This window comes from Phaenicophaeus curvirostris, chromosome 21, assembly GCF_032191515.1.
Source record: "Phaenicophaeus curvirostris isolate KB17595 chromosome 21, BPBGC_Pcur_1.0, whole genome shotgun sequence".
Classification (NCBI taxonomy): domain Eukaryota; kingdom Metazoa; phylum Chordata; class Aves; order Cuculiformes; family Cuculidae; genus Phaenicophaeus; species Phaenicophaeus curvirostris.
The window spans coordinates 1062257-1079039 of record NC_091412.1 but is presented as its reverse complement, the minus strand read 5'-3'; the positions used below and the strand labels follow the sequence as shown (position 1 = coordinate 1079039).

At 60.3% G+C, this 16783-nt stretch overlaps 1 protein-coding gene across 1 annotated transcript; it reads right to left on the bottom strand.

Moving 5' to 3' along the window:
• Nucleotides 1–150: 150 nt before the first annotated feature.
• On the bottom strand, nucleotides 151–15850 carry LOC138729585 (nuclear envelope pore membrane protein POM 121-like). The gene is made up of 13 exons (XM_069873925.1): nucleotides 15575–15850; nucleotides 14460–14642; nucleotides 13570–13737; nucleotides 10548–10628; nucleotides 10064–10235; nucleotides 8770–8861; nucleotides 7921–7991; nucleotides 7067–7191; nucleotides 6562–6664; nucleotides 5833–6000; nucleotides 3764–5464; nucleotides 2560–2688; nucleotides 151–2325 (listed from the first exon to the last, which is right to left on the bottom strand). Exons 1-13 carry the CDS (start codon nucleotides 15820–15822, stop codon nucleotides 2231–2233), a joined length of 3336 nt encoding a protein of 1111 aa, XP_069730026.1. The 5' UTR covers nucleotides 15823–15850; the 3' UTR covers nucleotides 151–2230.
• Nucleotides 15851–16783: the final 933 nt, after the last annotated feature.

Genomic DNA, 16783 nt, shown 5'->3' with positions numbered 1-16783 from the left:
GTGAAATGGAGGAAGAAAGTGGAATGATAGTAATAAATCACAGTAATGGTCCTGTCCTGGCTCCTGCCTCTGAGCCAGAGCAAGGACACACATTTCAGAGGGTGCTGGAAAGCAGCACCTGCCCGACAATCACACACAGTGAGGCAGGTGTGAACACAAGTTGTTTTATTTTAAACCGGGGACAGAGGAAGCAAGGAAAACAAAAACTGCACATTCACATGGAAATCATCAGCCACACCGGGAATGGTCCAAGACTGCAGTCTGAGCTAAAACCCAGCCTGCCTGGGCCCCGGCGCGGCTCTCCCAGCAGGGTAGGGAGGGGACGCGGCCCCTGCACCCAGTGCTCCTTCCTGGGGGGCCCTGGCCTTGGCGCCGTCTCCCCAGCCCCTGGTCCTGCAGGAGCTGGCGTGGGAAGCCCCAGCCTGCACCCTGGAGGGCTGGGAAGCAGGGAAGCTCCTAGCAGAGAAACCTGGTCAGAACCAACACCTTTGGCAAGCACCAAGGCCCCGTTATCCCTGGGTCCTGTGCTGCTGCAGCCCTCAGCAGTAGGAAAGGCCGGGGAAGCCCCCGGTGCAGAGCCCGGGCACCTCCTGGGAGAACCGCCCCGCTCCAGGCAGGCCGGGAGCACCGGAATGTGCAAAAGCTCCTGCTCCTCATCCTTGAAGAACGAATAAAAACCACAACCATGGGGTTTAAGTCACATCCACAGACATCGCACGGTAAAAGGGAGAAGAGGGTTGCAGGCCGGGAGGAGCAGGTGGCGGCAGAGCCTGCGGGACGGAGCTGCCTTTCCCATCACAGCCCCTTCCCCGGGCAGAGCCGGGACAGGATCCGGCTCCTCCAGGGCTGCGGCGGCACAGCTGACGCTACGACAGCGCTGCAGGGTCGGGGGACCTCACTGAACCAAGCTTGAAGGAATTCGAAGGCAATTTAGCTTAAATATAAAAATAAATGTTTCTTTTGTTAAAAAACGTTTAAATATTTGTGAATTTTTTTTTTTTTTGCTTTTTTTTTTTTTTAATTTCGACTCCGGCAGACACACACACTCACACGGCTCCCAGAGTAAAAACACCCAGCAGCAAAGCACTCCTGGAAGTGGTGGGGAGCCCAGGGGCAGGGGTGCCCGGCCCTCGCCCGCAGCAGCGTGGGGGCAGCTCTCGGGGGACCCCAGCTCCGGCAGTTCCTTCCCTTTGGAAGCTCCAGGCAGGGTGGGAAGAGGAGAGGCAGCGCCGGGGAGCTGGTAAAACCCCAAAGGGCAGGGATGACCCCAACACCAATTTCGATCTGGGGAGGGTGGGAGGAACCCATTCGCTCTGGACTCCTCCGATCCCCCTCCAGAGCAGCCGGAGGTGGGGAAGGGGCTCCAGGAGAGAGGGAGGGGAGAGACTGCCGGGGTCAGAGCCCCCCAGCCGGGGTCCAGGCCCCGTCCCCCACCAGCTGCCTGCCTGAAAGTCAAGACGACGAAGGGACGAGTCCCCCAGCCCGAGCAGCCCCGCGGCGACGCTGCTGTCAACACCCAATTGGCCAGGGCGCGGCCCCCAAAAAGGGACGGGCGCTCCTGGAAAAAGAAACTCCAAACAGCAAAATCCGGCATAACCAACATGCCGCCACGCACACCGTTCAGTTCTTCCTCCAAACTCGATTCAGCGAGCGCATGGAAAGGGGAGCACGAACAAAGCAACACAGAGGGGCTGGAGGAGCAGTGAGGGCCGGAGGGGCTCCATCCCCACGCCTCCAGTTGAGATCAATTCCCAGTGAGGGGCCGGCACCCAGGGCAGCCACGGCACCGAGACACTCGCGCCCACGCCAGGCTGAGGCCAACCGGCCCTGGCTCACGTTCCGCAGGGCCGGCAGCGAAGCAGAGCCCTCCCTCCGGGGAAGCGCGTTCACCAGGCCACGGGATGAGACAACGGGGAAAGATCGCAGGACCTGGTGAAGACAACATCCCTCAGCAACCTAGAAGCGTGGCCAGCAGGAACGGCAGCTCTGCCGGGCGCCGTGCTGCGGGGCAGGGGTGGAGGAGGGCACGAGGACAGCTAGGGGAAAGATTTACACGTTATGAAACATGGCAAAATATAGAAGAGAGGGAAACATGGCGCTATGTACAGAGGCTCATCCAGCCTTGGCTGGGGAACTGTTCAAGTAAGAAGAGTTTGGTTTATCCTGTCCCACTGGGTCACTGCTGCCCAGGCAGAGGGTCGGCTCTGGGCGCAGGCCGGCACGCAGGAGGTCACTTTTTGCGGGGGTGCTGCCTCCGTGCCTGCAGCCGCTGCCGACTGCCTGTCTTGGATCCTGCCCCGATGGAAAAGGTGGGGGTGGACGAACCTGGAAGCAGAAAGGTTGCTCAGGCCTCTGTAGCCTCACTCAGAGCTGGCGCAGGGGGCAGTGCTGGGATGGAAAGGAAATATCTGCCTCCCCCAGAGCCCAGCACGTACCACTGCTCCAGCCCTGAGCACAGCCCACCCCCTTCCACCACCCCAGGCTTGAGGGGACGACACTATCCGAGGGGACAACACGACCCCTCAGGTCCCCAGGGCCAAGCACCGACCCCTTCCTTACCAAAGGGAGCGCCAACTCCTGCGAAGCCTGCGGCAGGAGTGCTGGGTGTCACAAAGGAAAGGTTGCTGCTGCCGCTCCCCACTGCTCCCGGGACAGGCGTGCTCTGCCCAAAGGTGGGTGCAGGAGTCGCTGGAAAGCAATGAGCTGTTGTGAGCCGGTGTGGGCAAAGGAGGAAGAGCCAGCAGTGCCCGCAGAAGGCACAGAACTCCCTCCCCGAGTCCCAGCCTCTTCACCCAAGAAGCCTTTTTAATGCTCCAAGTTGTGCTCTCATTGTAATCCCTGGACTCTCCTGCCAGCACGGCGGCACAGGAGGATTTGCAGGCCAGGGAGGAACAAAAGCCTCAGTCTTTCCAGATCAAGCAGCTCCTCAGCCAGTGCACGGGTTTCAGCACTGCACGAGGCAAGCTGGCCCAGTGTGGTTGCGAAGCAACAGGGAATCACAGAATCCTTCAGATGGAAAAGACCTTGGACACTGAGTCCAAATATACCTGCACACCACTGAACCAGATCTGAGCACCTTGTGTACCCGGCTTTTAAACACCTCCAGGGATGGAGAATCCACCACCTCCCTGGACAGCCTCTGCCAGGGCCTGAGAACCCTTTCCATGAAGGAATATTTCCCAATATCCAATCTAACCCTCCCCAGGTGCTATTTGAGGCCATATCCTCTCATTCTATCCCTTGTTAGCAAGGAGAAGAAACCAGCACCACAACCTCCTTTCAGGGAGCTGTAAAGAGTGATGAGGTCTCCCCTCAGCCTCTTTTTCTCCAGACTATCAACAACAGTTCCCTCAGCTGCTCCCAGTAAGACTTGTGCTTCAGCCCATTCACCAGCTTCACTGCCCTCTGAAAACCTCACAGAGAGAGCAAGAAGTGACCGCAGTGGCTGGCAGCAGGTCTGCTCACCATGAAGCTCCAGGTTGATTTTAAGCAGTTGGTTTCTGCCAGGCACTAGGCTGGGGTTAGCACTCACGTGGAGTGAGCGAGCTGGCACGTCCAGAGGGGCCAAGGAGCAGCAGACTAAAGGGTTTAAGGATTCCTCTCCACCACAGAGGAGATTGAGACAGACAGAAGCGCCTTCTCAACTCACAGCAAGGCTCAGCATGAGCACCAACCTCCCTACGACTGGCACGCTCAGCAAGGGCTGGCAGGAAAGCCGTGGCCTAATCCACCCTCCCAGGAAGCCGTATCCGCCCCAACTCACCTCCGAACGCGGGCTTGTTGTCGGGGGTGCTGGGCACGGTGAAGGCAAAGGGCGTGCTCTGGTTCTGCGCACCCAGTGCACTCTGCGTCAGGGAGGAGCCGAACGGCGCTGCCGCCGGGGCTGCCCCGCTCTGCCCGGGGCCGAAGTTGAAGGCCACGGCCGGGGAGCCACTGCTCAGGGCGGGCGCGCTGATCCCAAAGGCGTTGGTGGAGGGGCCCGGCTGCGCAGTTACCCCAAAGGCGAAAGGAGCAGGGGTGTTGCCGAAGAGAGAGGTGCCGCCGCCGCTGGCCGTGGTTTGGGTGGTGGAACCGAAGCTGGCCGTGGTGGAGGTGGTCGTCCCGAAGGCGAAGATCGAGGCGGTGGTCCCAAAGGCCGCCTGCGTGCTGCTGGTGCCGAAGGAGCCCTGCGCGCTGGTTGTGCCAAAGGCTGGCTGAGCGCTGCTGCCGAACGCCGGCTGCGCCACGGGCTGCGCCGCGGTGACTCCAAAACTGAACGGGGGGCCAAAGCTGACGGGGCCGGCAGAGGGCTTGGTGGTGGGTGGCTGGCTCTCTGCAGCACCAGCGCTGAAGCTGGACTGATTTGTTGCACCGGGATACGGTGGTGGTGGCTTCGTGCTCGCGCTGAAGGAACTGCTGAACGCTGAAATGGAGGAGGCAAACGCCACTTGGCCTGTAGTGGCTGGGGTAGAAGAGGTCAGTGTGGTGTTCCCAAATAAGTTGAAGCCCACAGTGGTGGTAGGAGCTGTTGAGTTTGAAGGTGTCTGGCCAAAAGCAGGGCCTCCTGTGACACTGGTGGTGGCAGTGACCGTGGCTGGAACTGTCTTTACAAACTGGAACACGGGCGCGGGGGTGGCAAAGCTGTTTTCGGTGTTGGGAGTTGAGCTGGCCAGGCCGCTGAACAGGAAGGGCTGCGCCGTGCTGGTGGAGGTGGCAGCGGTGACAGCCAGGCCGGCAGCGGGGCTGGAGGATGTGGGTGGGTCGAGTTCAAAGCTGAAGACGGGTTTGATGGTTGCGTCTGTGGAGGAACTCTGTGTGGCAGCAGTTGTAGCTGCGGTGGTGAAGATGACACTAGGGAGACCTGTGAATCCTGCCAGGGCTGTCGTGGTGGCTGCTGGCAGATCAGGGGCCGAGGCTGGCTGTGGCGCTGGTTTGAAGGTGAAAGGAGAGGCCGTCGCTGGAGATGAAGCTGTGGTGACACTGCTGAAGATGGGCTTGAACATGGTGGTGGAGGAAGATGTCGAGGGTGGCCCTGAGCTCGCAGACACGGTGACAGCGGCAGTGACCGCAGCCGCGCAGGGCGCTGTGCTCTCGCTTTTCGGTAAAATGCCAAAGATGGGTTTGAAGACAGGGGCCGTGGTGGGCACAGCAGCAGTCGTGGTGGGCACCGTGGGGGCTGCTGTTGCTGCCGGCTGGCTGGCAGGAGGGGTGTTCAGCACCCCGAAGAGGTTGCTCGGCTTTGCGAAGGAGGGAGGCTTGCTGGGGGTCTGGTCCAGCTCTGTGAAGGCAGGAGGTGCGGTGCTGCTTGGGGGCTGTGCCCCCGGGGCAGGGGGGGCAGGGGGGGCAGCAGGGGCGGGCGCGCTCAGCACGGGCTTGGTGTCGGCAGCAGTTGCGGGCAGAGAACTTGACTCCAGTGACGCAGCAGGAACAGGCAGCTGCGCAGCTGACGAAAGCGGCTGGGATGCTGCCGCAGCTCCATTGGAGTCTGGAAGTGGGGAGAGAGCTTGTACAGGGACAGGGAGTCACCTACGGGGTGCCAGGCACCCACCCCACTGCTGCAAAGGCCCCTGGAGCAGCACCCACCCAGACCAGACAGAACATGGCGGGGGGGTTTGAACTGGGTAAGCCTGAAGGTCCCTTCCAACCCAAACCATTCTGTGATTCTATGACCCAGCCCTCCCAGCTTACCGCAGCTCCCAGTAGTGCCACAGACTCTGTGTCCCCAAACTCACCCCCCCAGGAGCTGCCAGCAGAGCATTTCAACAGGGAGTTTTGCCACTTGCCTCCCAGAAAGGCAACACAGAGCTCCCTCTGCGCCTGCCCGGCTCTGCCAACCATCCTCCTCTTCCTCACCTGTGGGCACAGGCGCAGCCTGGCTGCTCTGCATCTTCTTCAGGCTGTCCAGGAGCAAGTTGGTGCTGGCTGGAGCAGCAGCTGTTGAGGCAGGTGCTGGGGAGGTCACCGGGAAGGCCAGCGGCCTGGACACAGGCACAGTCTCTGCAGTGGTGCTGGGAACCACATCTGTTGGGAAGGAGCAAGGAATCAGGAAGGATGTGCAGCTCACTCTGGGAGTCACTTCCTAGCAAAGCCTCTCCAAGAAGTAGAAAAACCGCATAAACATCCCACAGCTCCGGCCTGGTGAACCTCACCCACAGGGCAAAAGGAAATTGTCTCAAATTGTACCATGGAGGTTTAGACTGGACATTAGGAAAAATTTCTTCACTGCCAGAGCGGTGAAGCCCTGGCTGAGGCTGCCCAGGGCAGTGGTGGAGTCTCCACCCCTGGAGGGGTTCAAACAGCATGTGGTCATGGCACTTGGTGACATGGTTTAGCAGGCATGGTGGTTGGGCTGGTGGCTGGACTGGATAAGAGGTCTTTTCCAACCTTAAATGATTCACCCTGGGGACTCTGAAGCACGAGCTCTCCTGAGCATGAAGGCACCAAGAGCATCCCCAGACCCGAGGACCAAGCAGGATTTTCCCAGGAGCCTCGCTAGCCTGCGCTACGCAGACACCCCACTGCCCTGCCAACCTCAGGTTTCCATTCCTTGCTTCCCCATCCACTTTCCCAGTGTGCCCTTACCAGCCTTATCCTCCAAGACTTTGTTGAACCACTGCAACGCCGCCTTCTTCTCCGCATCCAGGTCCTCTGACGTAACCGAGTAGCCCAGCTGAGGTGGCGGGGGCTGCCAAGAGAGAGCAGCAGTTCAGCTCCTTCTCAGGGAAGCCGGCAGAGCCTCTCTGAACTTGTGGTGAAGGGCTGGCCGTCGCAAGACCCGTGAAGCAGGTGGTGCAGCCACAGCACGCTACCGCGGAGCTCCAATCCCCGTTCCTTTTGGCCCCCCGGCTTGGCACTGAGGGCTCGGCAGGCCTTCCCCAGGCCATTACCTGGTGCGGCAGCAGGCGGCACAATCACGCACAGCCCACCAGACACTGGGGCTGGGGAGAGCGTCACTTCCCACTCGGCCAAGGACGGGGCCTCCTTCCTGAGGGCAGGCAGGTCAGTCTCCCCCCAGCCCTGCAGAAATTGCAGTGAGCACATTCTATTGCCAGAGGAGGGCAGAAGGGGCTGCGAGACAGCGACGTACCAGCGCCAGCTGGTCCCCCCGGCGAGACGACAGCAACTGGATCTTCCGCCTGCGCTTCCCACTGCTCCCCGACACGGACGGTGGGCTCAGGGAATTCCGCTTCTTTCGCACCGGTGTCTCCACCACTACAGAAGGAGACAAGTCAGGACCAGCTCTGGGCAGAAGAGGCATTTGCCTGGTACCAATGGGGCTGTCCCTTCTGCCTCCTCTCCAGGTGACCCATCTCGGAGGGCAGAGCCAGGAGCACAGCCTTAAGCTGAGGACAAGGCTGCGATGCCCTGGAAAAGTAGCTGGTTGCAATACATCCCAGGGGAGTTTGCTCCAAGAGCCTGCTGGGGCTCCTCAGGGGAGCAGCCCCTTCCCACCTCCACAAATGGTCCTTGCACAAAGCAGAAACCACAAAAGCTGCGTGGGCCACATCTAGTGCTGCGCCACAGGACTCTGTCTATGAGAGGTATGAAGGAAATCCTCTCCAATTCACCTGAGGAAGCACTGGAATAAGCTCAGCCTGGAATTTGGTTGGGGTGCTACTTGTACAGCAGATATTGCCCCAGGGCTGACATTTGTAGCCCTGCTGGCCTCAGGGCTGGTGCTCCCCGTGTGCAGGCCAGCTCCTGCCTGGCCACAAGCACAGCAACGCTGCCAGCAGCCCGTGCACGTCACCTGGAAATCTCTTCAGAGCCGGCACTGAGCCCAGCAGAAGCATCATGCCTTGGGAGCAGCACATTCCTAGTTTCCAGGTGACATCTCAAGCCAATCCCACCTGCAGGCCTCAGTCACCTCCTGTCCCACTGCTTGCTCGCACCGGTGACCCAAACAAGCCGGGCACAGAGCTGTGGCCCAGCTACGCTCACCTTTCTCTGTCTGCAGCTCCTTGTCTGATTTCACTGGAGTGGAAGCATTGGAGCGATGCAACTCCTCTTCCCTGGAGGAGTGGGAGAGAGCAATTAGGGTCAACACCAGGCATGGCCCCATCACAGAGAGCAAGACGATGCCGAACACGCCAAGAGCTCCCACCTGCACCCCCGGTGCGTTCCTCTACCTCAGGACAAGAGCCTTGCCCTCACCACACCAGCCTGAGAGCAGCTCCAGGCAGAAAAGTGCTCCACTCCCCAGGACCTCAGCTTGGCCGAGCCTGTGCACCCTCTGGCACTACGCAGTCGGCTTTGGGACTGCAGCTGGGAGTCGTGGGCAGCCACTGCCCCTTGCAGACCCTGGCTTGGACCCACACTGTCACCAGGGCGGGGCAGTTGGGTCAGTTTTAGTTCCAACAAGCTCAGGACCTTCTTTGAGCCAGGACAGAGGAGAACAAGGGCCTGTGCTGCAAGGCAGGTGTTAAATACAACTCTACTGCAGCTCCCATGTATGGATTTTGAGGAGATAGAAAAAAAACCAAGGGCTGTCCCTTCCCAGCGTTCCAGCAACCCACACCGATGGCACAAGGCAACACCACCTCGGTGGCAACCTGAGCCCTTAAATCCCTAACCTGGCCTGGGAGCAGAGCAGGGACGGTGCCGTGCAGCGCTGCTGCCAAGAAACAAAGCAGCAGGGACATGAATCAACCCGCGAAAAGGAAATTTCCACACTGGGAGATGACCCAGCTCCAGTGAGAGTGGGACCCAGGTACCGGGACAGCTGAGAAGGCGGCAGCTCTCCTGCTGGCTGGCACCACGCAGGCGCTTGCTGGTTGAGTGAGTAGTTACCTGGCTTTCTTGACGGGCCACTCTGGTGTCTGAGGGCGAGAGGATGTTGGGCTGGACAGTGGGGAAATGCTCACACCACTTTTCCTCTGCAGCTGGAACGCAGAGAGAGACCGGCAGTAACTCTGTACGGGGGCTGGCAGGGAACAAAACCTCCCATCCTGCTCAGCCACAGGTTAAAACATCACCTCCCAGGGCTGTGGGTGACTAGCCCAGCGCCCCTCTCACTTCACCACTGTTTATCTTCCCTCCGCATTCCATGGAGCACAAAGTCTGGCCACCCCAAACAAGCTGCTCTGGGAGCAAGCAGGCTGCAGGCTCATTACAGCCCGGCCTGGATGGGGATGAGGACGCTGCTGGTCCGATGTCAGTTCCTGTCGTGCAGCACAGGCAGGGGCTGCCCCGCTGCCTCAGACAGCCCGGCAGGAGCCAGTGACCTTCTCACCAGAAGCTCAGAGCAGATGAATCGTACCTCAAGGATTATAGACCCCCATCCCAGCCAGAGGAAAACTTTCTCCACCCATATATAGAATCATAGAATGGTTTGAGTTGGAAGGGACCTTAAAGATCGTCCAGTTCCAACCCCTGCCATGGGCAGGGACACCTCCCACTGGATCAGGGGCTCCAAGCCCCATCCAACCTGGCCTTTAACACCTCCAAGGATGGGGCAGACACCACCTCCCTGGGCAGCTTGCTCCTCATCACCCTCATTGATAAGAATTTCCCCCTTGTATCTAGTCTAAACCTTCCCCTCTCCAATTTATAGCCATATCTTGGCAGAAACCTTTCCTTAGACAGATGCAAAGTTCCATTAGCCCAATGTCACATCCGCAAGCTTCACCCAGGATGTGAGCAGCGTTTTATTGTAGCTCAGCAGCTGCAGAGGAGACCTGGATCACGGTGGGAACACACGGCTCCAATTATTGCCTATTCAGCTGAAAAGGTGGCAGTGCAAAGTGATTGTTTTTATCCTTTCACCTGGATCTGTCCACCAAGGCTGAGCAGGGAGGGGAAAAGCTTTTTCCTCTGATATAAACAAGCACTGCAATAGGCCAGCTCAGCCTGGGGACTTGCCCAGCAGCGTGCACCGAAGGACGAGTAACATCCCTGCCTGCTGCTCGCCGGCACCCTGCCTGAGCCTGAGGAGATGAGCATGGCTGAGCTGCACTGGAGACTCCCAGCAGTGCCAGCTCGCTCTTCCCATTATCCCAGCATTCCAGTTACAATCCCAGAGAAGGGCTGAGCCACTCCGCGCTGCGCCAAGCTCCACTGCTACCTTTGGCAGTGTCTTTCCTACCTGTGAGAGGCCCCGGCTGGAGCTGTAGGAGCTGGCAATGGCATTGCGGATGGAGCTGGGGATCCCGCTAGCATACGTATTGTTGAGGGAACTCATGGAAGAGGTGCGTGACCTCTTGTTGGAGCATTCATCCGGGCAGTGTGAGATGAGGCCCCTCTTCAGGGAGCCAGGCCTAGAAGGGATTACGGAAGATTTTATGAGCTACTCACCACTCTGCCCACAGCTCCTCACAGTGCAGGGTGGGTGGAGGAAAGCAACCACAGTTTCCCACAGCACAGGGCTTGGAAATAAGCCTCAGGACTGCCCTTGCAGCCACCACACTGCACTCAGGGTGACAGACCAAGGGCATGGCCACAGCCTCTCTTGCTCTGCCCTGAAGCTGGGCTCCGCAAGCAAAAACCAAGCACCTCTTCCAGAGCCCACAGGCTTTTGGAACATCCCCTCCCAATTCACAGCAGTAGCTTCTGGCCTGACGGACACTTACTTGGGTATGAGAGAGGCTGGGGCACCATTGGCTACCAGCGGCTCAAAGGCTGACTGCCCGCTTCCGTTGCTGTCGTGGCGCCTGCGGGACAGAGGTCAGAAGCCGGCAGTTAGTGAGGAGGCAGCAGAGACAGGAGCTGCCCTCCCAGCTTGGGGAGAGGACTCCTTCCAGGGGAGCTCAGCACGGGGAAGAAGTGAAAAACTGTGCTTTTTTCCTGCCCCTCAATACCCAGAACAGCTTTTCCCATCCACATCCTGCTGTGGATTTTCTCTCTCCCTGGTCCTGTCCTCAGGGCTTCTCGCACCAAGCTGCCTCCACCCAAGCAGCAGCAGCTCCCCCAGCTGCCTTCTGCGCAGAGTAGTCTTTGCTCAAATCCATTATTCCACACTGAAACCATTCCAGCCAGTCTCAGCAGCTCATTTCTGAGCTCTGATGGTCCTATCTCCGACCTCTTCCCAACCAGCAGCCTGGACTGTTCCAGTCAAGAACCAAACACCTCTTCTCACAATGATTCAGTGAAGACCTGAATCTGAAAGTCTTAAAGCCAACCCTGGAGAGTGCGATCAGCCCTGTCGCTTAGCCCCAGCACTTCACCAGCTCCAAGCAGGCCGATGCCATCGCACAAGCGATCCTGCACTCTCCTGCTGACACAGGCTCCTTCCTGCCCTCAAACACCACAGGATTTTCTGCCTACAAGCATTCTTCACTCTTGCCTGACATTAACACCTTCATGGCAGAGCTGCTCTCTGGCACATTAGAAAACCAGAATCACAGAATCTTTAAGTTTGGAAAAGCCCTCTCAGGTCATCCAGTCCAACTTTCAAACCATCACCACTCTGCCTGCTAAACCATGTCACCAAGTCCCACAGCCACACACTTTTTGAACCCCTCCAAGGATGGAGACTCCCCCACTGCCCTGGGCAGCCTCTGCCAGGGCTTCACCACTCTGTCAATAAAGAAACTGTCCCTAATATCCAATCTAAACCTCTCCTGGTGAAACCTGAGATCATTCTCTCTAGTCCTGTTCCTTGTTTCTTGGGAGAACAGACCCACCTCACCGCAACCTCCTCTCAGGGAGCTGCAGAGAGCAATACAGAGCAAATAGAACAAAGTGACACAAAAAAGGCAGCCCTGCTGTGCACCCATCCTGTTGTCACCCCGCTCATCTCCCGCGGGGCTCGTACTCACCAAGCTGAGGCAAGGGTTCAAAGGCAGAGGGAAATTCAGCGACGGATGGCATGCCCTGCTGCGGCAGGAAGGCAGCAGTCGCTCCCCGAGAAGGGCCACTCATCCACCAGGCTCTCATAGAATCACCAGGTTGGAAAAGACCCACCAGATCATTGAGTCCAACTATTCCCATCAATCACTAAACCATGTCCCTCAGCACCTCGTCCACCTGTCCCTTAAACCCCTCCAGGGAAGGGGACTCAACCCCCTCCCTGGGCAGCCTCTGCCAGTGACCAATCACCCTTTCCGTGAAAAAGTTTTTCCTAATGTTCAGCCTGAACCTGCCTCGATGGGGCTTGAGGCAATTCCCTCTCGTCCTGTCCCCTGTCACTCGGGAGAAGAGCCCAGCTCCCTCCTCTCCACAACCTCCTTTCAGGGAGTTGGAGAGAGCAATGAGGTCTCCCCTCAGCCTCCTCTTCTCCAGGCTAAACACCCCCAGCTCTCTCAGCCGCTCCTCTTGTTCTCCAGCCCCTTCCCCAGCTTTGTTGCTCTTCTCTGTACTCGCTCCAGAGCCTCAACATCCTTCTTGTGGTGAGGGGCCCAGAACTGAACACAGGATTCGAGGAGCGGTCTCACCAGTGCCGAGTCCAGAGGGAGAAGAACCTCCCTGGACCTGCTGGTCACGCCATTTCTGATCCATGCCAAGATGCCATTGGCCTTCTTGGCCCCCTGGGCCACTGCTGGCTCATGGTCAGTCGCTGTCAACCAACACCCCCAGGTCCCTCTCCTCCAGGCAGCTTTCCAGCCAGACTTCTCCTCTCGGCGGCACCTCCAGCAGCAGCCCCAGCACAGCGGCAGGACAACGCGCCTGGCACTGGCCAAGCCTCTTCCATGGTCTCTCAGCTCCCTGGCACCCAATGGGCAGGCAGTCCCAGCACACAATGAACGGAGAGGCACCCACGTACACAAATGGAAGGATGAAAAAGAGGAAGAGAATTAAGGACGGTGAGGCTGTGCTGTGCCTGGGCAGTTAGAAAGGCTCTGGAAGGCCGTGGCACCCAGGATTTATACCCTGTGCTGGGCAGGCAGCCCTGGCACAGGATGGGCAGAGGGGCAAGATGCGAACAACCCCCCGACACACAAGAGAAGGAGACAGAAAAACAGCAAAGTAGTGCTGTGCCTAGCAGGTGGAAAGGCTCTGGAAGGCCTTAGCACTCAGGATTCACACCTTGTCCTTCCCAGAGTGCTGGTAAATACACCACACTCGTTTCTTGGAACTGGAAATTCCTGACCTTGACGAACAAAACCAGAAGATAAGTCTCTCTTATTCACATTTGTGTTTTTATCTCCTTTACCTTGCTACAGTGCACAAAGGAAGCGCACAGATCTTCTAAATCATGATGCTTCCATCCAGGGCTTTGAGACATGGGGATCCCATCTCCCCTGGAAGTCTGGGGCTGGCTGATAGGGGCGATGAGCTTATGGTAGAAACCAGTGTTTCACATGTCTCCCTCATCTGCAAATCACTGCGACAACAGCAGCTGCTTCCCTGATCCATCTCCCAGTCTCTCACAACCCCAGCAATGCAGGGGAACATGCCTGACCCACAAGCTTGCCCAGACAAAACCTAAACCACACCACTTTGATCTCAGGGGTAAAAGAACTCCTGGAGAACTTTCAAACAGCCCAGAGGGCTGGGTGATGGGCTGTGTTTCCTCTCTGTGGTTCAATTCCCACAGCAGCGCTTCTCCAATCCAGACTCCTGGTCACCTCTCATTTATCACCACTGAAGCACTTAACTCCGTTTACAATCTTCCCAACACTCTGACAGTAATCTGGATTGCTGGTTAATTACCTCCTCTTGCTGTCCTGCTCGCTCCCAAAAGCCTGGTCGTCCTCCTCCTCCTCCTGCTCCACAGCCCTCTTCCTGCTCTCCTTGATGGCGTTCAGCACAGTCTCTTTTGCACATGGATCTGGGCTGCTGGTGGCCGGGAAGGCCAGGGGTGAGGTGAGATGCTCCAGGCTGCGAGACAAAGCGAAGCGAGGCATTAGACAAGCTGGGACCTGCAGAACGGGATCCCCCACCTGGCTGCCACAGGGAAGCGGGCAGAGAATCATCATAGAATCTCCTGAGTCAGAAGGGACCCAAAAGGTTCATTGAGTCCAGCTCCTGTCCCTGCACAGGACACCCCAACATTCACACCGTGAGGCTGAGGCCTCGGCCAAACGCTTCTGGAATATTGTCAGCCTTGGTGCCGTGACTGCTTCCCTGGGAGCTGTTCCAGGGCTCCACCACCCTCTGGGGGAAGAACCTTCTCCTCATGTCCAACCTAACCCTCCCCTGGCACAGCTCCCTGCCATTCCCTCGGCTCCTCTCCTTGGTCCCCAGAGAGAAAAGCTCAGCGCCTGCTCCTCCTCCTCCCCGTGTGAGGAAGCTGCAGAGCGCGATGAGGTCTCCCCTCAGTTTCCTCTGCTCCAGGCTGAGCAGACCCAGGGATTCCAGCTGCTCCTCACACTCTTTGCCTCTAAACCCTTCCCCAGCTCTGTGTCCTCCTCTGGACATTCCCCAGACTCTTTTTATCCTGTGTTGCCCAGAACTACCCCCAGTGCTCAAGGTGGGGCTGCCGCAGTGCGGAGCAGAGCGGGACAATCCCCTCCCTGGCCCAGCTGGCAATGCCGTGCCGGATACACCCAGGACACGGTTGTCCTTCTTGGGTTCCTCCCAATCCCCATTCCCACACTTACGCTGGGGAGCGGGTCAGGCTGGCGTTTGGCCGGGCGATCCTGACGGTGACGGGGCTGCGGAGGGGGGCGGCCCGGCGAGCCCAGGGTGTGCTGCTGGGGGAGCGGACAGACCAGCAAGTGGCTGGGAGGCTGAGTGCCACGGGGCTTCGGGCTGTTGGCAGCGGGTAGCGGCGGCGTAGGACCCTGCGAGGAGACAGAGCGCTCAGTGCCATGGGGCTCCCCTGACTCATCCTGCTGCACCTCTCCAGGCTCCCTGCGCCGGCTCCCGGCTCTGGTGCCATGCAGCTGCCAGCTCCCCCCAGGCTACCCTTCACCCACAATCCCCAATCCCCTCTTGTTGCCTTCCTCCCCATTTATCCACACTCGCCTGCTTATCTCATTGACACCCCCACCTTCCCTCATCTCTGCCCCCTCTCCCCTCCCCACTTTTCTAACTCCCCTTCTTACATACAGCTCCCTAGTTCCCCCCAACAGCTGCTCTGGCCTCCCCCTTATCCACCCCCTACCCCTCTTACCTCCAACCCTTAGTCTCCCCATTGCAGTCCCAGCTCCCCCCTGCTTACCCACAGCTCCCCAGCTCCCTTTGCTGCTCCCCTAGTTCCCCCCACCATCCCCTGCTCCCCCCGTGACTTACCCACAGCCACTCTGCTCCCCCACTTCCCCTCCAGTTTACCCCCAGCCCCTTGGGTGCCTCCAGGGACTCCCTGCTGCCTCTTGGCTCACCCCCCTCCACTTACCCACTGCTCCTGTGACTCCCCCCTGGCTCCCACTCCTGGCTTACCCACTGCCCCCTAGTTCCCCCCATTTATCCGCAGCCCCCCCAGCTCCCTCCGGCGCCCCTCCGCGTCCCTCCACTATGCCCCTGTTCCCCCACTAGTCCCTCCGGACCCCCTGGTTTACCCCACGGCACCCCCACTGCCTCCCCTCACGGGTCTCCCCGCTATCCCCCTTGCACCTCCTCTCCGCAGTCCCCACTGCTCCCCCCCGGTCGCAGCCACCCCCCATTCCTCAACGCGGTCTTCCCCGCTGACCCCCCCCCCCCCCCCCCCCCATCTCTCTCCATTGTCCCCCTCGCTCCCACTCCCCGGCTCCCCGCGGGTCCCCCCGTTTCTCACCCCGCGGCCCGCGGCTCCCCGCGCTGGGCCCGCGCGAGGCCGGCGGGGCCTCCATTGGCCGCGGCCTTACGGAGCGGCGCGGGGGGGGCGGTCCGCATAGCGCCCCAGAGCCGCGCCGCGCCCAGCGCCGCCGCGCCCAGCAGCGCGCCCCGCAGCACCAGCCACGGCAGCGACACCGCCAGAGCCACGGCGGCCGCCGCCACCGCCGCCGCCGCCGCTGCGGCCCGGCCGCGCCCGGGCCCCGCCATCGCCTCCCCGCGCCCGGCCCGCCGCCGGCCCGGCATGCACCGCGGCAGGAGGAGCGAGTCCCACACTGCACTGCGGGGCCACGGGGCCTCCGCCGGCCCGGCATGCACTGCGGGGGGAGAGGCCCAGTGTACACCGCGGCAGGGCGGCCAACGAAGGAGGCGGGGCCGGGGCGGGGCCTATCCCGGGGGGCACGGCGGGGGGCTGTCCCGGCATGCACTGCGGGGGGGGGGGGGCGCGCGCACTGCGGGGGGGGCTGTCCCGGCATGCACTGCGGGGGGAGGGGGGAGGGGGGCACTGCGGGGGGAGCTATCCCGGCATGCACCGCGGCGCCGGGCCATGGCGGGGTCCTTCTCGCGGCCCCTAGTTCCCCCCTGTCCCTCCCCTTGATCCCCGTGTTCCTGTTCCCCCGTGCCCGGTGCCCTCCTTGCCGTCCTCATCCCGCTCCCCTCTGTCCCTCCCCTCCATGACGCCCCCGTCACCCCCCATCCCGGCCTCCACCCCCACCCCCGGCCCTGCCGCCCCCTGTCCCCCGCCCCGGGTGAAGGTCCCACCGGCAGCAGCGCCCCCGGCATGGGGCTGGGGACACCGCTTGGGGAAGGGGACACGGGTGTGCGGGGCAGCGCGGCCTCCAGCTTCTGCGGCGCTTCGTGTCCTGCAGAGCCCGGGACAGAGCGGGGCCGGGGGGGGGCAGAGAAGGGCTGAGGGGGCAGAGCGGGCCCCTGTAGGGCTCCCAGAGCGGAGTACGGGTGCTCCGCTGTGGGAGGGTGATGTCCTGCTGCAGTTTCACACTGCACAGCCCTGCCGCGGGGAGCCAGCAACACCGGCGGGAGGACAGGGTGGTCTGCAGGGCCTCGGAGGAATCAGGGCAGTAGGGAGACCAAGCCACCCCTGCTCCTTAGGGCTGAGCAGGGACCGTGTCCTGGTCCCCTGCGAAGGAATAGAAATGATGTGAAGGTGGCC